This window comes from Sciurus vulgaris, assembly GCF_902686455.1.
Source record: "Sciurus vulgaris genome assembly, chromosome: 4".
Taxonomy (NCBI): Eukaryota; Metazoa; Chordata; class Mammalia; order Rodentia; family Sciuridae; genus Sciurus; species Sciurus vulgaris.
In genome coordinates, this window is record NC_136464.1 from 9,120,848 (window position 1) to 9,147,719 (window position 26,872).

At 48.8% G+C, this 26,872-nt stretch overlaps 1 protein-coding gene and 1 pseudogene across 2 annotated transcripts in view; both read right to left on the bottom strand.

The window, feature by feature from the left end:
• DMBT1 (deleted in malignant brain tumors 1) overlaps positions 1-212 on the bottom strand; it is a gene marked incomplete at its 5' end in the record, with an annotated part of 36,526 nt that extends 36,314 nt beyond the window's left edge. The window contains one exon of the mRNA XM_079135837.1: positions 152-212. Coding sequence (XP_078991963.1) covers positions 152-212 — 61 coding nt within the window. The remainder of the gene's footprint in view (positions 1-151) is intronic.
• A 24,549-nt stretch (positions 213-24,761) lies between these two features.
• LOC306660587 (ras-related protein Rab-2B-like) lies at positions 24,762-25,959 on the bottom strand (annotated as a pseudogene). The gene has a single exon. The product of its transcript is annotated as a ras-related protein Rab-2B-like (transcript).
• Between the last annotated feature and the right edge of the window lie 913 nt (positions 25,960-26,872).

Here is a 26,872-nt window from a genome sequence, read left to right on the forward strand (position 1 = left end):
CATTGACCATGATCCACAAAGAGCCACCTTCTCCCCGATACAAACTCCCCAAGGAATGAAGTCCCTTGATCTACCGAAAGAGTAGATCAGATTTGGCAGGATTTGGGTTTGCAGGAAAACAATCAAAGAATATAGCAATTAAACAGAATACCTGCCGACAGAACTGGACCCCACAAAAGACATAGGTGGAGGATGACAGTGGAGATCCCCATTTTGCTGGGCTCCTCTCAACTTGAATGGAAATTCCTTGACATTTATAGGTTCCCGACTGAAAGAGGCGTGTCTCCCAGGTGGTATATTTCTATTGCTACCATAAATCAATGTGAAGGAAGGACAGGACTTTGTTAAGTCAATGGCTAATCTGTGGGAACAATTGAGGTGTGTTTGATTGATTGCCGTATGAACAATCTGGCCACGGCCCAACAAACGGCAAAGACTCTGATATTAGAGATACCATTTCCAACTTCCTTCTAGGTGAACCTCGAAGACTCCCAAGTGCTCCCTGAAAATGAGCTGGATTTTCATCTTGGAGAGTCTGAATTAACCTGTGGGAAGCAGGATGTGGGTTGTTGGGCAAATAAGGGACAAGGTGCCAAGGGGAAAAGCATCTCTTTGGGATAACTGGTCCTGGCAGGACCTTCTCTGGTTGGGTGCACATGAGCTAGGCTCAGAGGAACCAGAGCGACATTACTGATGACGTGACAAGGGAGTGGGAGGCACGAGGGTTCGTTCCACAGAGACCATGCCCATACTGGCTTCGGCTGCCATCTTCTGGGTCTCATGCTAGTTCCTTAACACAGGGGCTGAGAAGCACATGACCTCAGACTGAACCACCTGCAAACATTTCACACGGCTTTGATTTCTTGCTCTTGGCATTCACACTGTATGATGCTGAGAGCTTGGAAAACTCACAAAACCTGCCCCCAAGCTAAGCTGCCTCGCACACAATCCCTCTCCTTGGGTTGGTGATGTCAGTACCACCTCACTCTGCAGGATTCCCTAGTCTACACCCCCAGATTCTGATACTCCCCAGCCATCTGCCAAGAAGGTTACCTCTCATGCATTTGTGTCGAAACATGCTCTATGGGTGAGGAATCCCAGAGAGAAGCAACTAGTCACCCATTACCCCACCAGGATAAGCAATGCCCTCCCTGGCAGCTGAGGCCCAGAGGCTGGCAGATGGACCTTGGCTTTCTTGCCATGCACTATCAATCCCTAGTCTCTGTGCTGCATTCTAGAAGGATATCTTGAACCTAGATTTTATGTCAACCACCAATCTGGATTCAGGACAGGACATTTGCCTCTGGCTTCATCCAGATAAAACACATTTCTGTGAGACAGGCCCACGATGTTTTCTTCTCCTGTTGTCAGTATAACTGTTGAAAAGTATCCAATGACAAGAGAATAGGGGCACATCTGCTAGGGAGCCTAAGAGCAATCCTGGATTCTGAAGTCAGTCTGGATCATCAAGAAGAGTGTGGTGGTAGATTAGCAATGTCTGCCTGACAGCAGGACGTGGTGGAGGACTCCTACCTGTCTGGGAGGGAAGGAGGGTCCTTCCCACACAGAGCAGAGGCCTGGGCCTCCTCTTGGAGACCTGTAACAGATGGTACACTTGCACACGTTGCTATGGGGACACCCAGAAAAGCATCTAGTCAGATGGCAGAGGCAGTCTCAGAGAGGGCGGTGCCTAAGCCAGCAGGGTCAGCCCAGCAACTGAGACTGAGAAGACTCACGGAGGACAGGAGGGACTTTCCCGGGCTCAGTCGGAGTGAGACTTCCCAGTCAGTCGGTCAGGAGGCCGCGGAGACTCATCAATATCTAGGCTCACCTGAACGTCCTTCTCGGATGATTTTCCCAACAGTGTGGCTCAGGAAAGCCCATTTTTGTATTTTGGTGACCTCCTCCTTTCTCCATGGTGGTTTGCAGTAAAAACCCAAGACGACAGGGATTGGGATCTTCCTGCTCAGGGAACCCCAGGAAGAAGGAAGTGGAGAGAGCCTGCTGCCCTTTCAAAGCCGGCCCAGGTAGGTGTTCTAAGTGGGGAATGGGTGCCAAGTGGGTCAGAAAGGATGGGTGGACCTGGGCATGTGGGACAACACAAGAGACCATGCCACCTGCCACCACCACAGGCTGCCTTGGGCTCATCACCAAGCACCTTTCCTTGTCCCATGACCCTTTGGACCTCATAAGACTCTGTTCAGAGAGGCCTCCTCGTGTGTGGAGAGGAGGGTTCTGGGGAGCACAGCCCTTGGGCAGCGGCCCCCACCCACCCCTCCTACTGCTTAGAAGTGTGTTTCAAGGGCAGTTCAGATGGAGGCCTGCAACCCGAAATCCTCTGCACTGACACAAAACTGCCATTAAGAACAAAAGGACGCCAGGCGTGGTGGCACACACCTGTGATCCCCGCTCCTCGGAGGCTGAGGCAGCAGGACGGCAAGTTGTAGGCCAGCCTCAGCAGCTCAGCGAGGCATGAACAACTTACCAAGACCCCGTCTCAAAATTAAAAATTTAAAAAGAAGAAGAGCTGGAGATGTGGCTCAGTTGTTAAGCACCCTTGGGTTCGATGCTCGGTACCAAGAAGATAAATAAACAAAAAAGGACAACAGGCAGAAAGAGAAGCCACTGAAGCCCTGAGGCCCAGTGCCCACACCCATTCTGAAGCACCTTCCCCAGTAACAGGGCCCAGGGACCTGCACAGCAGACACCGAGGCAGGGCCACGCCCCGGGATCCCAGGGGAGGCCTGCAAGGGGAAGGGGCCATTCACGGCTACCCCCCAAGCTACAGGACTCTTCCCTGAAGCAGGGAGGTTCTGCTGGGCCCTCCCTCCCACCCGCTCAGGCAGCTCTTCCCCTCTCTGTCCCCACCTCCCCCTGCCCACGGCCCTCTCTCCTCCCACAGGGCAGCCTGTGGGCAGAGTCAGGCAGGGTGCTGAGAGACCCTCTGGGGGTGGCCTCTGTCCTGTGGCTGAGCTGGGCTCCCGGTTGGGGTTGTCCTCTCCTAAAGCTGGTCTCTACCCATACATGTACCGGGAAGCTGGAGGGAGACGAGTGGCGAGAGGCAACAGGGCCCTCCCACTGCCCGGGGGTTCCTGATTTCTGAGCCCAGGAGCCAGGACACCAGACAGAGGCAGATGAGGGAGTGAGAAGGACCAGGAGCCTCTCTGGGGTCAGGAAGTGCACCTTTGGCTTCCATCCTCCAGAACCCAGAAGGCCCAGTGAGGTGGCTCCCCTTTCGGTGTCGGGTAGACCCCATGTCTCCCGTTGTCCTGGTCAAGCTGCACACCATAGCTGTTAGCCATCGCCGCTGCAGGAGCCGCCCTGGGTTATGGTCGCAGCATCTACAGAGTCAGTCTGCAGCCAGCCAGCCTTCCCCACCCGACTACGAAGCCCGGCCCCGCCTCCCCACACCACCCTGCCGTGCTCGCAGGAGCCACTGGGTCTCACTGCCCCTTGCTGCCCCTCCGACGGCACAGCCCCAGGCAGAACAGGGGCTCTACAGACAGTAAAGGGCTACTGAGAGCAGCCAGCCCCAGCTTTCAGGTCACCAACATCGACCTTCAGCTGGAGACCTGAGGTCCTGAGAGGGAAAGTGACTGGAAGAGCTGGCTCAGTGTCCAGGACAGCACTCACTGTCAAAACCACCTCCCATCAGGATGGAGGAGTTCACTGCTCACCAGGATGCCACCCAGCCAGACTCTTCCAGCAGCACACACAGCCCTCCAACCACTCTTGAAAGAGAGAAGTCAGATGGCATCCCTGCCGTCTTTTCCAGAGTAAGGCTGAAAACCCTCGCCAGCGTTCATAAGGCCCCTGTGCATCCAGATACCATGGCTCCCTCCCTCCCCACTCAATCCACAATTGTGGGTCTCAGGACCTTTGCACTTTCAGTTCCCTCCGCCTAGGAAACTCTCCATACAGCTCCAGGCTTGTACACCTGCAGATTTTTTGCAATGCATCATGTCCCCATGCAATCTTCTGTTGGAAATACCAAGGTGCCACAAGAAATCAGACAAGTGGGTCTGCAAGGAAAAACTGTCCTGCAGAAGGGGGTGCCCCCAAGGAGAACCCCGCGAGTAAGCCCACCTGGGTGGGCAGTTGCCTGCTTTTATCCTGAACACAGTACTGCCTTTTGCTCTGCTAGGAGAAGTTAGGGTCACAGTCTGTTCAATGAGCTAATTTAAGATTGGTGAGGGCACAGGAAGAGGGCTACAGTGGTGACTGGATACCTGTTAGTGAATTTAAAAACAGCTCCGTCCTGACCTCATGGTTTCCTAATTTAAAATGTCTGCAAGAGACATCCGAAATTTAAGTTATAGTAAACATGTTTGTGTATTAAATTACAGCTCTAACTTTAATAGAAAAGAAAACATTAATCTTACAATTTCCCCCTCTTCTATTATCAATATAAATTCTTTTCTTCAAATTTGGACATCTTTTGACACCCATGTTCAACTAGATCTAATAGAGGAAGATTATTTTGATATGAGATGGTAGTTTAATGAGAGCAGTCTGTGCCAATGGTTGAATAAGACCTCTCATGCTTGGAATCATGCAACATCTATCTCCAGTCACGACCCCTAGTACAGTAATTAATGGGGTAATGATAGTGTTATTAGTTCTCTCCACTTACCCAACCACTGTTCCATTGGGCTAGTGAAGGTGCAATTCCTGAATTTTCTGTTGATACCATACAAAGAACCATTCTATTCTCCACGTCATTACACTAGGAGCATCTATTTGTTTTGCAATTCCCTTGGGAGTATCTCTGGTATCATTAATAATCCTTTGTTGATTATAATAAATGTAATTAATCTAATCTCTTTTTTATTTAAAAGTAGACTACTTAAAGAGAATGGATTCAAAATCTGCAACTATCAAATTTCTGGCTTTGAACTCATTAGGGACCCCTTGAGGGACTCCATTTGAATCTGTATAAATATGGGGATCAAATGACCCACCTGGGAAAGAGAGATTCCTTTTCCTCTTAGGGGACTGAGTTTGATTTGATCTGAGAAATGCCAGTGTGTAAGGGATCGCCAATGGAATCAGAGTGCGGGTTCCACTCCAATTGGCCAGGAAGGTCTCAGGTAATGGCCCTCCACAATACCAGCCCGGGCAATAGTTAGTGCTGTTTGATTAGATATCTCCACAAAGGACCAGCTTCACTGCATCCAGATATATTTCCCGAGGAAGCCAATTGTTCCCCACACCTAGAAAAGCATGAGGTGTACTTGGTTCCAAGGGAAGGAGGTCAGATGGTCTTTGGGGCTTTTGCTCTGGACCCCTAATTGCTGGGAACGACAATGATAAGGTCTTGCAAGACTTATCTCCCCAAGCTGGGTTTTCCTGAAGGAGGGATATCATGCTTCCCATGCACATAAGGTCTGAGGTCCATCCAAGCGAGAATGGGACCATTTGAGCTTCCGGCCTCCCCATTGGGCAAGGGAAACAGTTGCTTTTATTCAATGTGCAATCCCTTCCATTCAGGCTTTTATCTTACTGTACCCAATTTCTATTTTAAGAGTTTGTAGTAAATCTTTTACTTCTATGGTCACCTTGGTAACATCATTTAGATTCCCAAGGATTAATTTCCCTAGAATGTGCTAGACAGAGGTATTTGTTTGCCTCAGATAATTGCCCCTGATTATATAAATCTCCGCAGGGGAGTACCTGACAGGCATCACATTTAACACTACATTAATGATCACCTTACAGGATGTGATTTTCCACATTGCTATGAACATTATTAGAGTCTTCTTAAAGTTAATGGGTGGAATCTGGATGGGACTGAGGTCCATTGCTCCTCCCTGTCAGAAGCTAATGTCCCCTTTACACATGGGTAGTGAGTCCAACCTTCTTCTGCCACCAACCAGCTATCACAGTGTGGGCAGGACATGGAAGAGCCCTTGCCAAGCAGGGTCAAGCTGGTTTTCCTTCCTGTATCAGGACACGGTCACCTGGCCTATGTGAGTTTGCAGGGCATTACAGAGGTGGTGTCTGGGCCAGGAGGGCCTGAACCTGGGGGATGGTGAAGTAGAAGAGAGTTCTAATGTATGATTCTTAAGAAATGGATCCTTTGTTTCAAAAGTGGGGGAACCTGCTGTTTTTCCTAAATATGGTGACCCATATAACAGTCCACGTGGGGATAGCCCTCCATCTTCCTGGGGAGCTGCTCGGAGGAGAGCAACGAGAGGCCCTTAGTCCAGCGAAGTATTGTTTCTGATATTAGCCTAGTGGTTCGTCTTTTAGAGTTTGGTTCAGTCCCTCCCTCTTCCCTGGGGAAGCTGGGTGCCAGGGGGATGCTATTCCCATTTTATGTTTAGGAATCTCATGAGTTTTTAATAATGGTTCCCGTGAAGTGGCACCTATCGTGTGAGTCTGTATTTTCTATCAGACCAACTTGAGTAATTATAGATTTTAATAAGACCTTGGTCAGGTTGTTGGCAGTGGCTCTGGGCGGGGGGGTGGCTTCTACCCAATTAGTGAAATGATCCACTGTTACCAACAAGTATTTTAAAGGTCCTATTTTGGGCATTTCAGTAGAGTCACTCTGGATGTTTGGAAGGGTCTTAATCCAGGGCTCCTCCCTCCTGGGGCTATTTTCTCAAAGCCTGTTTATTGGCCCTTCTACAGGTGACACAGCTCAGCTGGCTTGTTTGGCCATGCTACACATTCCCCTCATGTGTCCATATGTTCTTTTCTTTTTGGTGGGGGGATTGAATTCAGGGGCACTCAGCCACTGAGCCACACCCCAGCCCTATTTTTGTATTTTACTTAGAATAAGGTCTCACTGAGTTGCTTAGCACCTTGATTTTGCTGAGGCTGACTTTGAATTCACAATCCTCCTTCCTCAGCCTCCAGAGTCACTGGGATTACAGGCGTGTTCCACTGCACCCGGCACGTGGCTTGTAGGCCGCTGTGGCCCCTTATAAAGGTGGGTCATCATTACCCTCATAATAGATTTTGTGAGCATCTATCTGTTGTCAGGTAGAAGCCATTTTCCCTCTGGAGTTTTGGGGGCTCCCAACTTATTGGACTGAATATGGGGATAATTGAGGGAGGGGATAAAATAGGGGTTAAATGGAAAACAGGGACCCCTGATTGGAGGGCAGCCTCTTAGCTGCTTCATCTGCCAGGCTCTTTCCCTGGGAGACCGTGCTGTGGCCCCTTTGATTTCCTGGCACATGCACCACAACTATCTCTTCTGGTAATAAAAGACTTCCCAAGATTTGAATAATTAATTCTTTATGTACTAAATCCTTTTCCTCACTATTAATTAAGTTACATCCAGTCCAAATGTTTCCAGAAGTGTGGACAACTCCATAGGCATATTTAGAATCTGTGTAGACAGTCTCCTCCTTTCTTTTTAGAAATTTTAGAGCCCAATTCAGAGCAAATTGTTCACAGGTCTGGCCACCCGATGGGTTGCCTTCCTGTCTCTATTATTTTTTATTCTATTCCATCTACTACAGAATATCCATCATGTCTCTTTCCTTGAATAACTCAACAAGACCATCTTCCAAGATTCTAAGGCCCGTTGAGAAGGGAATTTCTCGAAGGCCGGGCCTGACCTGGGTCTGGTGTTCTATCAGCTCTACGCAGCGGTGTTCAGCAGAGTCTGAGGGTTCAGACAGCTGTCAGTTGTGAGTGCTAAGTCACTCCTTTCCAGAGAATGGCCTCATATTTTAGAATTCTGAAATTTCACATTTTGATGGAAGTAGTCCTGACCCGATGGGGTGTGCCCCCTGCTAGGCTCCCCCAAAAGTCCATCTTAGACTTTCCTCCACCAAAAGGGCAGTAGTGCCACTGATTGGATGCACTCAGGCCATCCCCTGGGAACCAGAAACAAGGGTCTTTATCTAGAAGTTTAAGATACAACCCCTTAGTTTGAAGAGCATAGGAGCCCATCCCTAATCTACCATATCCTAGTGTCGGCATGTCAGTTATCCCTGAGATCCGTTCTGGGTTTAATCTCCTTTTCCCTTTGCTAATTAAACATCCCAGATGTTTGACTCTTGTCCTACAAATTGTAACATAGTTCTTGAAACTCTTTATTCTTGTTGTCCCAAGAAGTTAAATAAGTCAACATTTGCTTCAGTTACATTTTTCTTCTCATCTCCGGAGATTAACAAACAGTCTACATACTGGAGGATTTTAATTTGTGGTGGGCCCTCAAATATTTTTAGTATTTCTTCAAGAATTTGTCCAAATAAGTTGGGGGGGCCTTGTAAACCCTGGGGAAGGACTGTCCATTGATACTGCTGTTTTCTCCCAGTCTGAGGATTTTCCCATTCAAAGGCAAACAACTCTCTGCAGTCCTCAGACAAAGGACGTGCCCAGAAAGCATCTTTTAAATTGACAACACTCAGCCACTGGCGATTGTGAGGTATCTGCTAGTAGGAGCGGGACTACAGATGTCTGTCTTGAATAATCTGATTTACTGCCCTGGAGTCTTGGACTAATCTATAAGATCCACCTGGCTTTCTTACTGGTAATATCGAAGTGTTATGGGGGACCTACAGGGTTCAAGGAGGCCCTCTTTGAGTACCCCCTATACCACGAATTGTAATCCCAGTCTCCCTTCAAGAGGGATGAGGCATTTTCTCCTGCTTCTCTTTTAATTTTTAGTTCAATGTGTATTGGGGTGACCTTAGATCCTCCTCCATCCCCCTCTTTTGTCCAGACCTCAGGAAGAATCTTTTCTTCGTTAGCAGTTAGAAGTTTAAAGGAAATTTGAATTTCCCCACCACTTATTAATCCTATTCCAAGTTTAGCCATTAAATCTCGACCTAAGAGATCGGTCTCTGCCTCAGGCATAAAAGGAACTCCCTTGGGTCTGTCTATCTTTGTATCTGCCCTGAGTCTTTTCAGAAATGGGAAAAGAAAACCTTCCCCTTTACTCCCGACACCAGCAGCTATCTGTGGGACATCTATAGATGGGAGGGATGATATACCAAAGAGGAACGAGCTGTCCCAGAGTCAATCAGGAACATTATTTCTCCAAATTTATCAAGGGAAGAGTCCCCAACCTCCCTAATCTTCAGCAAAGGGCCTGAGGGGTGTCTCCCTTTCCACCTGTATAGCACTTATTTTCTCCTTTTTCCTTCTGTGGTGCTTTGGCCTGTTGTCTCCTTGGTTATCTTGATGGATACCCTTTGTCCCTGATTTTGGGACTGGTTTTTATTGGATGACTTCTTCTATAACTTTAACCTTTAGTTTCTGCTTCTCTTCATTCCTCTTTACATAGACCTTCTAAGCTTCTCTCAGTAATTCCTCTAGATTTCCACCTTCCAATTTTCTAGTTTCTGTAATTTTTTAGCAATGTCAGGCCAGCCATTAGTCACAAAATGTAGCTTTAACATTGCTTGCCCTAAGGGATCACCAACATCATATCCAGAATATTTTCTCATTTGTTCCTTCAATCTATCTAAAAAATTCTGCTGGCCCTTCATCTCTTCCTCGTTGTATATTAAAAGCCTTGTCTGTTTTGGAACCTAGGGACTGCCTCTCCAGGCAGGCCTCCGTTATTCCCTTATAATCAAATCTCTGAGGTCTCAGTGGCCCTGTGTATCTCATTATTATTATCCCAGACGGGTTCTTGATTTGGAAGTTTTACATCAGCCAGCAGACCCTCAGGACCAGCCGCTGCTCAAGTTCCCAAGTTGCCATTGCTGATTTCTGTTGAGTCCTCTTTCTTCCCCAGAGAATGAGATACTTAAGATAGACTTAAGTTCAGCCCACGTGTAAAGTTGAGGACTGAGAAATTGATCTTATTGGTCAAAGCCTTGACCCCCAGTTTAAGTTCCTTACCTCTGAGCTGGAAAAAGGGGCATTTACAAACCCAATCTCACCCCCTCCCAGAGGAACCTTGCATAAAGCGGGGAGGGGGAGGAAAGGGAACCCCATTGTTTTCTCCCTGTTTGCACTGCTCCGAATCTTTCTTAGTCCAGGTAGGGAAGGGCCCAAAGCTGGGGGAGGGGCAGAAGCCATTGCAGCCAGCCCTGATTCCCCTTCACCCTCTGGGGAAACCTTCCCGGGGGAAGGAGATGAATTCTGTTCCTCTGTTGGATCAGGATTTGAACCCCGGGAACGATGGTGGGGGAAGACAAGGTAAGAGATCCTGTTCATTTGATTCTTCCTTCTGAGTTTTACCCTTTTTATTCTTATTTTTAGTAGTTTTAAGAGGAAGAGAACTTTAGGTCCCCTTTCTCCAACAAAGAGTGAAAGGAAAGTGAAACACGTAGAAGGAGCACCAGGCAGAGAGACCACAGGTAAGGAGCTTTATCTGCCAGTCAGAGTCTGACAAGGGAAAATCTGACTCTGGGGTATCTTATAGGGTTGCTTGCATGAGCTGTCTGTGTGAAGGCTTGCAGGGCTGTTAGGACAGACAGAGGGATTTCAGTTAAGTCGGTTAACAGGTGGTCAGGGGGAACGGGAGCTATCTGCTAACTTTGACCAAAATACTGAAAGTTTTAGGATAGTTTCCAAAGTCCAAATTAAACAAGAGTATTTTATCATCTTTCATCTCTTTCCCTTCTATGCTGGGATTATCTTTCCAATATCTTAGCTGGTAGTGCAGAGGGTTATCTGGGGGAATCGCGGAATCTTTTCCCCTGTCCGCATCCTCTTACTCTGGAGTAGGGATTTTACTTTCCATACCATTTCCCTGGATCTGATCTTGTATTCCTGAGTCTTAAGTCTCCCCTTTTTATTGAAGGCTCTGTGCACTGTGCCCCCACTCAGGGCTCTGTTGCAGAGTGAGTTCATACTCACTTTATGTCCAAGACACTCACACAACCTCTGGGATGTCCTGACCACCAAGGAAGCACTTCTCTCGTGAGCTCAAGAATAGATTTTCTTCCACTGGTCCGTGCATGGACCTGGGCACCATGATGCTAGATCTCCACGTTGCTGGTCCACTTTCTATTTTGGGATCACGGTGTCTTCCCCAACTCCAAGGCCTCTGCACCATGGCACCAGGATGCATCTCCTCTAAGAAGGGAGGCCCCAGAATCCCCTAGACAATGTATGGAGCCCCACGTTGGGCACCAAAGTTGTTAGAAATGCTGAAGTGCCCCCCAAAAATCAAACACATGCTCAGAAGTGAGTCTGCAAGGCAAAACTATCCTGCAGAAGGGGGAGCCCCCAAAGCGAATCCCACGAGCAAGCCCACCGGGGTGGGCAACTGCCTTCTTTTATCCCTAATGCAGTGCTGTCCCTGCTAGGAGGAGTTAGGGTCACAGCCTGTGCAATGAGCTAATTCACAGTTGTGGGGGGCACAGGAAGAGAGCTATAGTGGTGACTGGATACCTGTTGGGAAACTTAAAAACGGCTACATTCTGACCTCATGGTCTCCTAACTTAAAGTGGTTCCATTGTACTTGGTGAAATTTAAGTCACAGTGAACATGCTGTGCGTTACGTCACTGTGATAGAAAGCTCTCACCTTACACTTTCCTGATGCCCCACAGCTCCTCCTGGCCCCTCTCTTCACCCCGCTCACCACCCAGCTCCTTATATTTTGCTTCTCGATTCTTTTGTCTGTTCACATCCACTAAAGTGCAAGCTTCTACCAGGCAGGAAACTTGTCTGCTTGGTTCATTGGTGCATTGTAACTAACTGGGCCTGGCACCTAGCGAGTGCTCAAGAAACACCTGCGCACGAGACTGGCTGAGCATGAGCAGATGCGGAAGGAGCCCAGGCTTCCCGTGCAGAGAAGCCCCGCAGTGCCAGCCACGGGCTCGGGATCGCACTGATCATTCCTCCATCCATACAGCAAATAGCACGGAGCTCCAGGTGAAGATGGAAATGATCTCTGGCCTCTTGGAATTCATAGACGAGGGCAACACAGACAACCGACAAGGTGTAACTAAGCTAGGAGATGCACTTCAGGTTGTGATAAGGATCATGAAGGAAATAAGGCAATAGAGCAGAGAGGATCTGTGGTGGAAGGGCTACTTTGGGTACAGTAGTCAGAACTGCATTAACTCCATAGCTGCCTAAGGAGCTGAGGCTCAGAGAGGTTAAGTTACTAACTTGTATCACACAGCTAGAAAGTAGAAACAGAGTTTAAAAGGAAGTCTGACTCCAAAACCTGGTATTATACACTCCAGACACTTAATCCTCTTCCTTCTCCTCAGAAGACTGTTTCCATTGACATGGTGGACCTTGGATTTGAGTCCCTGCCACCAAAGGATGTTTCTCTATTCAGAAATGTCCAGCAGATGGGCTGAGAAGGAAAACACTCTGGGCCAGCAGAAGGGGGGCAGATTTGCTTGACACAGGCCCTACAAAAGATGCCGAGCGCCTGTCCCCAGAAGAGTGAAGGGACTGTTTTCAATGGCAACACTAGATCTAGAGTAACACAACTAGGATTACTTAGGCGGCTTATGGTCCAGGGTGAGCTCGCAGCCAAACGGAGAAATGAAAGGTCACAGCTGTGGCCCTCCAGCCCCTCTGCTACCGGCACCCTCTCCCACCCTCACGCCCCAAGAACCACGCTCCCTCACCAACAGGAAGCGCCATCTTCCTGAGGCTATTTTATAGTCTTTGCCATTGGCTAAGCCAGTGTGCTGCCTTCCGGGGGCTTTTATGACTGGGCAGGTAAGCCTGAGCGTGAAGGTAGAGGCTAGGGACACCGGGGCAGCTGCCTCAGGCCAGGACCTCGCATGGAATGGAAAGCATGGCCAAGCATCCGCCTTCCAGATTCAACTCACTGGGGTGATCAGATTCTAGGAAATCCAGTCACACTGATTATACACACCAGGGAGTAATTGGTAAACCAGGAAGCCAATTCACTCACTCACAACAGGAGTATACTTTGGCTCCAGAACTAGTCCGCTTAACAGACCAAATTATATACCAATAGTTTCCTTGGGAGCAAAGAATGAGAACAAGGAAACTGAATGGAATCCAAAAGAAACTCTTGTTGAGATAAAGGAGCCTGTCATGGTCCTTCCTTAGGAAGTTTCTGTATAAAGAACTGTTCTGGACACCTCTAAATGCCTGTTGTCACAACTGACCCCCTAAATCTCAGACATGTGGTCTCTGACAGGACACCTAATTAAGCCACTTACAAACCAGAGCACCCAAGAGCCTGAGCACAGTCAATTCAGTTCATTTAGTAAGTATTTGCGTCCAGTGCAAGCTGGGTCAGAGAGGTGGCATTTGTTGCTCTTTTTGCTAAATTAAGAGGATGGGCTCAGTTCCTGTCACTGAAGTCTTAAGATTCCAGAGGGGGTGGACGATGGCTCAGTGTCCACCCAGTGGGTACGCCCAGCTGCAGGACTTAACCCCTCAACATCTTCACTCCTGACTGGGAAGGGATTTTGAGGGATGGACAAACAGGAAGCCAAAGATGCAACCAGTATGCATGGCAATCTGGAAAGACAGAAGCAACTAGCCAAGTGAGAATGTAATCAAGTGTACCCCAAGTCAGATCAGTCCTTGCATCTAAAAATGGCAGCACAGCCAGGCATGGTGGCACCGGCCTGTGATCCCAGCTGCTTGGGAAGCTGAAGTGGAAATATCCCAAGCTCAAAGCCAGTCTAGGCTAGTTAGTGACAGCCTGTTTCAAAATTTAAAATTTTTTAAGGGCTGGGGATATAACTCAGTGGTGCAGTGCTTCCCTGATGTGTACAAGGCCCTGGGTCCAATCCCCAGCACCACACACACACACACACACACACCCTGGCTGCATGAGTCTCAGGTGGTAGGGATGGTGGAGTGTGGTTCACAGAGGCAAAGGTAAGAACCACTACAGGGTTAGAACTGATTGGAATTGAGCAGAAGACCAGTGGAATAGACAGATGATCTTAGGGTGCTCTCATTGCTGCAGGGGGCCCCTGAACAAGGGAAAACCACTTACCTCTGAATGGATCAGTACCAGCCTGGGTGCATCCAGCCACTCATTCCGTGCACCGAAGCCCTAGTTTCTAACGTGTGGGCCCAGGACCGCCAGCAGCACCTGAGGACTTGTCAGAACTGCAGACCCTGAGGGCCATCTGTGTCCCAGCAAGCCTCCCATGCTCAACAATGGAGAGCATCTCTGCTGAGCAAACTTGCAAAGAACGCTGTCTGTGTGCCAGCTTGCTCAGTGTCTGAGGACACACCGGCCAGTGTGACTTGCCCCCAGCACTCCAGGAATGAAGCTGAGCTAGTGGTCAAAGAAAAGGAGGGGATTGCAAAGATGGCAGAAACCATCATCAGAAACACGAGCCAGCTGCCAGGTAGACGTCAGGAGGGCGAAGGAGCCATGAATGGTCCCCAGCTCTGGACAGAGCCATTGCCACCTCTGAGGATGCCACATGTGATAAGGAACCCAGGAGGAAGGTGGGCACTGGGGACAGTGCCCCTGGCTCTGTCCCATCCCTCTCCTCCTGCTCCTCCTGATGGACTCCATCTACTCCTGCAGCTTCAGCATATTTGATGCACTGCGGACCCCAAATCTCTCCTCAGTCCCCTTACAGTCTGCCAGCCATCTCCACCCAAAAACACTTAACCTGCACATTCAGGGAATTTAGCCTTGGAGGGGATGGACAGGGCCCAGAGCAAAGGTACACTGAGGCTCTGGCCAGTATCAGGGTGACAGCTGGGACTGGCCATAGAGAAGAGAGGCCGTGCCCCTTGCCGTGGCGTCTCCTGCAGCCACACTCAGGCATCCCAGATGAGGGTGGAGAAGGCAGCCAGGTGGCTCGGGACTGTGGGCCTGGGAGAGGACACCAAAGGGCAGGGGTAGCAGAGACAGCGGTGAGACTGGCATCAGGTGGCTGGTAAACAAGGAGAGAGATGAAGGGAGGCGCGTCCTTCACCAGCCACGCCGTGGGCTCAGAGCAGCCGAGGGCAGAGGGCCTGGCTCCAGGTGGCCCTGGCACAGCAGGCCACGGTCCTGAAGTCATCGAGGCTAGGGCCCAGCTGGGGGGCTGAGGGCCAAAGCAGACAGAGGGAAGGGCAGTGGGCACAGGAGGGCCCTGCTTCAGTCACAAGGTGGACTTGCTGTTTCCGAACTAGATCTCACCAACCTGAAAAATTCAATCAATTTCATTTTTGAGATCAAAACTAAGCGCCCTTTTTTGTTTTTGTTTTTTAAGTGAAGAGATTTCTTCACCACCGTTTTATAAACTGAAGGACATCTAAACAAAAAGAGGCAGTTCGGGCATAAGCTCAGAGTCAAAGACAGGCAGGCCTTGCGGAGAAGGGGTCTCCTTTCCTGGCTTTGCCACAAACCAGCCCCTCTTCCCCCTGTGAACGTGCCTGGGGGCGAGTGCTGGAGACTTTGGGAGCAGCCCAGCTCCAAGGGCACACGGGGTGCCCAGTAAGGGTTACGTCTCTCCACAGCCCAGTCCTGGGCAGGCTCCCCAGGTGCAGGCCACCCCCGTGTGCCTGCGTGAAGACTGAGCTCTGCCGCACAGTCTCCAGCCAGAGGCCGCACGTCCAGGTGTCCCAGGGCAGCCAGGGTTCCTGCTTCTCTTCCCAGGGTCGTGAATGCCAGAGCCTCTTCCCTTACACAGGTCAAAGACTGGGCAGGGACCATGGCACCCCCTGCAAGGCCATCCTCTGCTCACGTCTGGCTCTGTTCCCTGTGGCCCTCTGACTGCCAGCTGGGCTGCCTTCTGGGGTCTGGAATGTTGGGATGCTCTGCCCCCCTCCTCTGCTCACCTTCAAGAAGGGACGTGGCCTTCCAGCCTGGGACACAGCTTGGGGGAGTGAGAGCGAGCCGGAGGGGCGCTGGGGCCGTGGCTGGGACTGCCGCCCCACTTCACTGTGCCCGGGGTTGGAGGGAAGACGTGAAGGAGCCCAGTCCCGAGCAGGACCCCGTGGGCCTTGCAAGTCTCAGGCAAGGTGTCAGCCAGGCCGCAGACTCTCCAGCCTTGGAGAGACGGTCCTGCCGGCCTCCCAGGCTGACTCTGAGGACAGAGCGCTGCTTTGGGCTCCTAGCAGAGTGGGCCGTGAGGAGCGGTCCAGAGGACCCAGCACCCAAGGGAAAGCCTTTTAAAAGAGAGGGCAACGAGCTGCTGCCCGTGTTGTGGCCGAGCCCAGCATGTACCACAGGGAGACCCAGGTGGGCATGGCCTGGGACCCAGAAGCCACTCTGGTCTCCCTGCTCCAAGAGCTGGTTCACCCGGAGCCTGAGGCGCGACTCAGACCCGCTGCCTTGCCCATCGACAAATGAGCAAGGAAGGTGAGCCCTGTCGTGGCTTGGCAGGCAGAGTCAAGAGCCACAACAAATACTGTCACTCCAAGGAAACTGGAACAAAGGAGGAGTTTCAAATGTGTACAGGGCAATGACAAGAGCACATTGCTGGGCCAAACCGAAGAAAACAAGTGTCACTAGTGTCACCAAGATAAGGCAGCATGGCCATAATGGGGCTCTTGTGCGCAGCCAGTGAAGGGGGTAAACGGGAGGACAGCCTCCCCCGTGCCTGCGGACACTCCAGCTCGCTCCTGAGTGGGGACCGTCACTCACCTGTACTTCCTTCTTCCGCACTGGAGCACCTGCCTGGCGAGCCTGGGGCTGTGTGTGTGACGCATGTGTGTGTGGCCTCTGTGCGTGTGTGTGTGTGTGTGTGGTACACACCTAGGTGTGGGCTCGGGTGTAGGTATCTATGGGGACATGTGTGAACACGGCTATTGCCATTTTGCAGATGAAGAGATGTGGATCCAAGAGGGGAAGTGAGTTCCCAAGAGGGTGGTTAATAAGCAGGGCCTGCGGGAAGGCTCAGGACACCTGCTGTGGCCGTCTGATTCGGAGCCTGTGCTGCCCCCCAGGATGCTCTTCCCGCTGAGCCTCCCGAGGGAATGTGGTAGTCTGCTCCTTGGCTCCTTGTTTGCCCTCTGCCTTGCTCCAAAGCAGTTTGAGGCAATTTTCAAAACCATATGCAAAGCAGCAACAAAGAAACGGTTAGGAAGATGATGTGAATAGGAAAATGGTGGTAGACAGGACAGGTGAAGCCAGGGCAAAACAAAAACAGAAAAGAAGACATTGTAAGGCCCTCGCTAGAGTGAGACAGAATAAAAGTCCAATTTCCCAACTGTGTTTTGTATCTCTAATGATAAGTAGGGTCTATTTCCATGACCCGCTTCCTTCTGTGCCTGCAAAGGACTTTCCTGCAGCCTCCTCATGGGCGGAACGCTGGGCTCTGATGCCAGATGACCTCCCTAGGCTGGCCACGGTGAGCACCTCTACTACCCTTCGCAAACAGAGTGCAAGTGCTCAGCACACATGAGCGGATCACCTACCAAACACAGACCTGAGGCCCAGAGCAAAAGACGTGTGTGCAGAAGCCCTGAGCCCTGCTCCACAGCTGCCAGGACACCTGCGCGGCCACCTGTCAGCTGTAGGGCTTTCCTCCCAGCTTCCTCCAGGAGCCAGTCTGCAGCCCTACCCATGTGCTCTCGCCTTTGCCCCCCAGCATAAGACCCAATAAAGCCCTGTGGAATCACTTATGTCTTCGTGATTTCCATCTTGAATTGAGCAAAAGAACCCAAGGCTGAGCTGGCAACACCAAGGGCTGGCCTGGTTGGTAGCAGAGGGACTTAGCTACCAAAGTTCGACTGGAATTGTGGCTTTAAGCTTCCTAGCAGCAAAAGCAAAGAAGGAAACGAGATGTGTTGACAAGATTGAGCCCATCTCTTCTTCTCAGAGGCCCGGAGAAGACAGGAGCAGAGGCTGCCCTCTCAGGGCCGTCAAGGCAGGCCGCTGGATCTGCTGGTGTCCGTGCCCTGCCCTCCCTCTCACTCCCCCTGCTGCTTCTCTCCTGCCTCCTCGCCTTTAAAAGTTCTGCTCAACTTCAGGAATGTTGGAGATAGAACCTTCAAAACCATTAGTTTCTTCTCTCTTCCTTCAAAACTGACATTGAATAAAACCTATTTTCCTACCGATTTGACTCCGAATCTTCTAGAGCAGTAAGCCCCAGAATGCCACCTCTCCTCCCCGGTGGTATTAAAGGTACCTGGGAACCATCTCTGCTCTCTCCTCCCCACCACCCCGCCTTCCTCCATGCTTGAGCCCCAAGTCTCCACACGGATGGCTTTTCTCCGGACATAATTTTTCTCTCAAGAATCATCCTGTAGAGCTTTGTCTCCTCTCTCCTCAGAGAGCAAGAGGCAGACAACGCGTCCACACTCAGCAGGGCGGGAAGGCTTGTCTCCACACCTTCCCGACTGTGGTGCACCTGGAATGTACGTGAGGCCTGACGGATCGTAACCACGGAGACAGAATGGAGCAGACACCCGCTGAAAGAGAGTCTCAGTTGTAAGACAACTTCAAATTTCAAAGATCTAGGAAATGGAAAAAACTCTATCCATTAAAATCAACAAAAGACGCATCAGAAAAGGCCGGCTGTTGGTATTTCTTCCCAGTCCAGGAAGTTAGCGTCTACCCCATGAGGAGGAAACTGAGCCCTGGAGGCTGGTGCATCCCCAGCACCCTGGCTAAAGGTCTCCCATTCCAACCGCTTCCTCCTGCCAGGTTCCTAATCCTTTGTCACTTTGCGACTCCTTGATTAGGCTCTGCCCTTCTAGTAGCAGCTGTAAAGAAAGCTAGTAGATAAGAAGAGATAAGACAGTGGCCAAGCCAGATTTTTCTACACTGGCTTCCTGGTTAGACCCAGAACTACCTTCTCTCCTCTTGTCTTGTGGCCCAAAGGTTAGGAGGACTATTACCAGAATAGGGGAGAAAAGACGCTGTCTTCCCAAGTCCTTCTGGAAGCTATCTAGTTGATCCAGAGAACCTTCGTTTCTTCTCAGGTTGCTTAGGAAAAATTCCAAACTCAGAGGCAACTGAGCTGTGCTGGGTGGTTAAAGGAATCATCAGGGGTTCTGGTTTAAAATGTAAATGTCTAGGCCTCATTCCCCACAGATTCTGCTTCCTTGAGCTTAACATAGGGCCTGGAGACTGTGTTTAAAATTACATGATTTTTTTTTTTTTTTTTCAGTGCTGGGGACCAAACACAGGGCCTCTGTGCTACGTAAGTATGCCATCACCGAGCTACTCTCAGCTCTGATTGTGGTAAAATGTGCACAGTTTCCAGACGATTTCAATGCACAGCGAGGCACTGAGGCGTACAGACTCTGAGCGTGCCCACCTGCAGACCTAGAAGGAACTCAGATCAGTGCAGCCTCAGATTCACTTAGGAATACTGTGGTCCCGTCCTACCCATGAATTTGCTTTCCAGAGTTTCAGTTACTCATGGTCAACTGGAGTCCAAAAAATATTAAGTGGCAAATTCTAGAACCAAAGAATTCTTAAGTTTTAAGCAACACAAGTTTTAAATTGTACACTATCTGCTCTGTCCTGCTTGTGACACAATCATCTGATTGTCCAGTACATCCACACCATGCTGCCTGCCCACCAGTCACACCGTCATCATCTCAGCTGTCAGATCATCTCAGTGCCTTGAAGCTTATGTCCAAGTACCCATGTGGAGTGGCCTAAGGTCACCACCCTCCATCTCGTCAGGAGCCATTGTATCATCTCACATCACCACAAGAAGGCTAAGTACAGAGTACAGTAAGGTATTCAGAGAGAGGTCATAGTCACCTAACTTTTATTATAATATTCCATTATAATTCTCAATTTTATTATTGTTAAGTTCTTACTATGCCTAATTTGTAAATTAAACTTTATAGTATTTATGAATAGGGAATATCCTAGTATCTATTGGGTTTGGTACTGTCATTTCAGGCATCCTCTGGGGATCTTGAAGCAGATCTCCATGGATAAGGGGTTCTGTACCGTGGGCTGCAACCAGGGATCTTAAGTAGCCCATGGAGGAGTCTGTATTTAATTCATAGAGATGGGGCACTCTGGCAGGCTTTTGAGGAGGGAAGTCATGAGAGATGAGTTTGATAAAGACAGAAGGTAGAACAAGAAATGGTGGTGTGTCTGCATTGGGAGGTCTGGAGATGCCCGTGTTTATTGAACACAGTGACATTCAGCGGGATGCACCAGGGGTCTAGAGAGCTACTAGGAGGAAGACAATTCCTGCCTGAAGGAAGTTGCAATCCACGTGACACATCAGAATACAACTGGAGAAAAGCACCCAGCCACTTTAAGACCTCTGAGTCAGAACCGACGCTAGAGACATGTACTCTGGACTTCAGGAGACATCTAGCTTAATTAAAAGACACAGGTGACATCAAAGACCTCTAGAAGCATGACTCTGGGGAACAGTCAAGAGTTAGATCAATAATAGTCAAAGATTTATGAGATTTCGTCTGGCAGTGCCTGGACACGTGTAGTGCCAATCTTTATCCACATTATGTACCACTTTTTGAGAAATGGAAAATCATTGATTGTTTTTGTATTATTAGTTGTGTACATTTTTATCTAAAAGGTAAATATAAATCACTAGCAGGTTGTGTATGGTGTGTCTGGTGGGGGCCGTCTGTCGGTGGCTCTGCAGAAGCCAGTGTCGCGTGGGCTGGGCTTAAACAAGGCTTCACAGAGCAGTCCAGGGCCTCGGGGGGCTCAGGGGCCTCCGGGGAGGCTGTGAGGTGATCTTTGATATTTCGGGGAGATCTGTCCCCAGACCTTGTAAGTGATCACAAACCACTTGAGAAATTCCAGTGTATGCGTGGGGCGGGGGGGGGGGGGGGGGGGGGGCGTGAATAGGGAAAAATAGAGTTCCTCTAGATTAGGTAGCGGGGAGTGCAGGGAGGGGAAGGGGTAGGAAGGATAGTAGAGTGAGACAGACATAAGGACTTCATGTACATGTATGACTGCGTGACCCATGTGATCCTGCAATACGTACAATCAGAAAACTGAGAGATTAAACTCCATTGATGTGTGATCTATCAAAATGTATAGATGCATTCTACTGTCATGTACAACTAATTAGGACAAATAAAAAAATTCTTAAAAAAGAAAAGCGGCCAGAGTGAACCCTGAGGCATGATTTATGAGTCATCCTTTGTGCTTAGATTTAAAATGGTCTCACCAACACATTGTTGCCACAAGTGATCAAAAATTTGTTTCCAGACCATTTTTAATTATAATAGAAGAAAAAGTATAGTTTTTTTTTAGAAAAAGGGTAGAATGTTTCATTTTACTTAAAAGGATGTCAAGATAAAGTTTCACTTTACATTTGTTGTTAAGACCCCTTCCAAATAAATGTTCTTAAAGATAATACATTGATATCTTGATCACATGTAAAGGAGATAAACTGCACCACAATATTCAGAGAGAAATTTCATGCTAATTTTTCTAAAGCAAATCAAATCCTGCCACAAGAGTTGCATTCCCCAATTTCAAGGAGAAGACCAGCATCTATCACTCCTCAGGGTCCTCTTCCCTCATGCCAGGGTCCTGGGCTCTCCACGTGGACCCCCCCCAACTGAGTCTCCCTGTGGGGCACTGGAGGCAGGTCCCATCCTGATTCTCCCAGGCCCTTATCACTGTGGCTGTGTCAAAGCAAGTCTTCCTGCTTCTGACCCCCTCCTTCCTGGGTCAGCTGGCTCCTGCCGTGGTGAGTGACTTTAGTGTCCAAGTCCCTGAACTTGGTGCCCAACCTTGGCTGCCCCCAGTGGCCATCACCCAAACTCTGTGATTGAAAGTGACCAGAACAGTCTGAAAACAACCTGCCAACATTTTTTCCTGGATCAGGCTACTGACAAAAGTTTTAAGAAAATAAATATGAGTTTTTACCATGGATTCTATTTATTACGTGTATCAAGTATGCTAGCAAATTTCTAATGCACACATGTAACTTTTAAATAAGTTTAGAATAATAGTATGAGTGGCTTCCCCTCATATACAGGCACCTACTCGTTCCCAAAGGACTTCTGAGTCATGAGCCACCCCTAGAAATGTTCTTCATCACAATTTTCTTTGCATAACAGAACTGCTCCTGAAAACTTGTGTGCTCAACTCTGTGGGAGTCATGGGGACGGGGGAAGTTAGGTCGCTGAAGGAATCCATCAGGATCCCCCATCTTGCACACTGAAACACCTTTTCCTTTGTGGGGTGTCACTCTGGCCGCTGAAGCATCAACTTGCTCACAGAAAAGTTCATTTTGGCTAAAATTAAAGAGGTGGATCAAAAATTAAAGAGGCGGATTGGTTGGCCTTAAAGCCAGAGAGTAGGAACACCCAAGCTTCAACTCATGAAAGGGCCCAGCCCCTTCATGAAAGTTTCCAAAACACCTTCATTTTTCTACTTGGAAACAGCCACATCTGAAATAAGGGTCCCTTAGGTCACAGGATCCTACAAGTGGCAAGGAGCTCAGCACCATGCAAGTCCAGTCCCTCTCCTCCTTTCCTTCCTTTCTACAGAGCTTCAGAGAGGGCAAGCCTCCCCCCACACACACACAAACTCCTTTACCTAACCTCTGAATCTCTCGGGACACGGCTGGGCTGCTGGTCATTCCCAGGAGGAAGCCCATTGTGGGTCCCTGATTTTTCTCCTTTGCATCAAGTTCATGAGGGACACACATGATGGGAAGGGGGACATGAGGTGATGGAAGGTCATCTTGGGAAAGGGGCCTGTCACTCCGCCTCTGAGCTGGCTGTTCAAGAGACCATCAGCAAGCTCCCGTGTTCCGGAATGGAGACAGCAAATCATCAGCCTACCTATGGATGGGTATCCCGCACACCTCAGAAACCCCAGCACGGGGGCAGGGTATCTTAGCTCTCTGGGTGGCAACAATTGCGGCCAGGGCTGCAGAGGAGCCGGGCAGCTTCCTGCTAGTGCTGCCAAGGCAGATTGCTCAAGCCCGCGTCATCCCCAGGCCGCACACAGTCTCGTTGTTCTGTGCGGCCGAGGTCTTCCTCTTGCTGGCCCATCTCCCCTTTCTGGTCTTCTGGGACCAAAGAAGCAGAAGTGCTCCTCTTCCCTTTGCCTGGCTTTCCTCCAGGGCCTCTTCCTCGCCCTCTCTCCACCTCACTCCCCGCCCGACGGCCTTCTCTCAGCATTCAGACCTGGTACTGCTGGGCGCCGTGGGCGCCTTGCCCTGGCCCTGGCGCCTGGCCGAGGCCTGCCCGCGCCAGCGGCACCTGCCTGCACCCTGATGACTTTCCTGTTGGCATGCACCTGGAGCCAGGGTCCCTCCCGGGCTCTTTCACAGCTCCCTGTGACGCTCCCACTGTTTTCCTCCGCCTCCAGGACGTGTCCAGAACACTGCAGTCATCTGTCAGCACGAGCTTGTGAAATGACACTTAAAGCTTCAGGGTGCGCCTTTTGCTGCTTTCTGTTAGGGCATTTGGCCGGGGCTTGCAGGCCGTAACTGTCCATCAGAGAACATGTACGTAACATCTGATGATCTTCAGACAAGAAGCGACTTGCTGAGAAGCCAGCGAATCCACCCCTCAGTCTTCCAGTGAACGTATCTCTTTGAACAGCTGGCAGATGGTAAAACTTACTTGTTTTGAGACCAAGAACTGAGATTCCGGGCTGGGGAGATAGCTCAGTTGGTAGAGTGCTTGCCTTGCAAGCACAAGGCCCTGGGTTCCATCCCCAGCACCCCAAAAAAAAAAAAAAAACAACCAAAAATCCCCGAGATTCCCTATCTGACTTATTTCACTTAGCACAATGTTCACCACCCATAGTGTGGAAATGCTAGGATCACCTTCTTTTTTAGAGGTTGGATAATATTCCAGTGTATCCCTATCATGTTTCCTTTATCCATTCTCCCATTAATGGACACCAATGTGGCTCGAATATCTTGGCTATTGTGAATAAGACTTCCAAGAACAAAGGAGTGCAGATATCTTCGCCAGGTGGTGATTTCTTCTCCTTTGGGTATAGAGCCATACTGGATTGTATGATGGTTTTATTTATTTATCTATTTATTTTGGATACATGCATATATTTAATAATAAAACCATTCATTAACAACAAAAAATTATAAAAATTCATGAGACCTCAGTGCTGTGGAAGAAAGTGAGATATCAAAGAAAAAAGCAACTGAACCAGAAGGTAATATGATGAGCAAAAGCAAAGGCAAATATGATTAGGATAGTATTATATGATCTGGAAAGGAGAAGGGCTGGAGAAGCAACCAGTTATCCGATTGCTTGGTAGCAAGCAGTCTCACTGAATGCTGCACAGAATGGAGGCTACGAGCCAGAGAAAGTCAGGAAAGGAAAAGAATATATAACCCAGGGTAAGTAGATGGAAGAGAGTAGGAATTACAGAGAGATGACTCTAAGTCCTTTTGTTTCCTCTAAAGTCTAAAATTAGTCTTAAGTTTTTAAGTATGTCAGTCAAATTCTACAATCACATCATGAGTAGCACTAGGCACATGTGAAGAAGGGAAGTGGTTTATAAAAGTAAACATGGATCCTACTCTACAGAGCTTACAAATTCTACACATAAAACTACTATACAATATATTTACACGGTAACATACATACATATAAATATACATATGAATATCCAACATAGGAAGGCCGAGGGGTACTATGTCAACAATTGCTTAGAAGTCCCTAGGAGAGTCATTGAAGGCTTCCTAAAGGAAAAAATGTTGGACTTGTTTAAAGTATAGTGTTAGAAGAAAGTAGGGCATGTGCAAAGGTACAGAAATAGGAATAAACATACCATGTTCAGTAAGCAAATAAGCTTGATTAGAGTCCAAATACATCTAGTTAAGAAGTGAGTGTGATGAAACAGTAGAGATCCATTCAGTGAAAGACCCTGCAACGTTAGATCTGCTCCGTAAACAAAATGAATAGGGAATGAATGTTTTCTTTAGGTAAGGATAAGTGGCCACGGGTCCAGGACCAAATCCACTTCTCTCAAGTTTGGCAAGAGACAAACCAGCAATGGAATAGTAGAGAAGCACTCAGCTTCCTTTGAGAAGTAGAAGGAACTGCCTTCTGCAAGGACTTGTTCAAAGTGGCAAGTGAACCCCCCAAAGCAAAGAAGTTAAAAAACAATGAAATTCCTGTGCAGCAGATCTAATATCTTAAAGCCAGCTAGATCCTGGTCATCTCAAGCATTCAAGCAGAATATACTTGGTCCTTGCTACTAATTCCTGGTGGGAAGCATATTATATGTGCTTATAAAATGGTTTTATTTTTGAACTACAATGACGATCAACTTTGATCCTAACATTTTACACATTACAACAAGGATGAAAAGAGCCCCAATCTATAGGGAATGTTCATGTCCCTAAAGAAGGAAAGGTCAGTAAGGGCCCAAATTCTCCCCTGTTCTTTAAGTGGAAAAGCAAAATATCACACCTTGAAAAGAGGCTGCTCTCAGCCAAAGCAAGTAAGACCTCTTTCTTTAAGCCTATTGATCTGAAGCTGTTCCAGGAAGAAAAGGAAAAAAAAAAACCAGAGTTCAGGTCAGATGTTCAGCAGCAGCCAGAGTCCAACCCTACGTCACGACAGTTCTGCTGGGAAGCGCTAGGTCCCAGTGATGTTGAAATTGACTGTTGGGGCCCAGTCTTGATGCCATTTGCCTCATTGTGGACATCAAACAAACCCTGCTGGATCTTCCTATATATTTCTTTGGCTGTGTTAATGAAGGCCTCTTCAACATTGCAGGTTTTTTTGGCGGAAGTTTCCATGAATATAAGTCCATGCTCCCGAGCAAAGGCCTCTCCTCCTCTCTCTTCACATCCCTGCGGGACTCTAGGCCACTTTTATTCCCAGTCAGCGTGATAGCCATGTTGGAGCTAGAGTGCGGGCGGGCCTCCTCTAAGCATGAGGTCAGGCGGTTGAAGGCTTCACGCCTTGTGATGTCACACACCAGCGGCGCTGCAGCTGCTCCCCTGGAGTAGGAACAGGTGATAGAACGGAAGGATTCTTGCCCAGCCGTATCTCAGATTTGCAGTTTGATTTGTTTTCCATCAATGTTGACCATGCGGGCCCCAAACTCCACACCTATTGTGAGGTCGTGGACAGGCTGGAACCGCTTGTCTGTAAACTGCAGGAGGAGACATGACTTCCCCACACCTGAGAGAAGAGGACGTACATTCCAGCAAGCACGCAGCCGGAGAACTTTACAGCCACTAGACTCTCTGATGGTTTTATTTTTAATTTCTTTAGGAACCACCTTCTGTTTACCATATGGCTGCACCAACCTATATCCCCAAGAGTGAGACAGAGCTCCCCTTCCCCAATATTAGGAGCTAATATTTATTACCTCCTGTCTTTTTGATAACCAGACACAGGAAGAAAAATACTGCATTGTTTCACATATATGTGGAATAGAAAAGAAGAAAAGGAGATCAACTACTCAGAGATGAGTGTCAAACAGTGGGTACCACTAGCAGCAGGGAGGAGGCGTAGGTCAAAGGAAATACCACAGCAGACACACAGGATGAGCGTCTAGAGATCAATGACAACTTAAGGACTAAAGCTAAGAGCGTCGTGTTAAATTAGGGAGTTCTGCTGCGTGAATTAATTTCAGCTGCTCTTGTCATGAAACAGTAACTGTAGGATGATAGGGATGTTCACCTGCTTCCCCATAGTAACCCTAGTATGCATTCCATAATCTCACGTCATAAATCTCAAATATGCACAATAAAATTTATTTAAAGAAGAAAAAGATATACAAGGTTCCACAAATTTTGCTCACCCTTTTTCATGGGAAACAAAGTACAAATTTTATAAGGATAGAAGTTGTTACTCAGTGCCTGAAATGAGGAAGGAGGGACACCTTTTTTCCTGCACAGCCAGGGCAAGAGTGACAGGACGAAGCTGACTCTGTCCTCCTCCAGGCCTGCAGGACTGAGGCCTGTGCAGGTGCCCACAGCTCCCCGCTGACGGAGCCGCTGTGCACCAGGGCCTGCACAGGCGCACCTGGAGAGCCAAGAGGTCTGGTGGGCAGCATATTAAATCCAGCTCGTCACCCAGAACTGTTCAAACTGCACCCAGAACTTCTTCCAACCGCATTTTGAACTTCATGTTAGCAGCCGCTCTCTC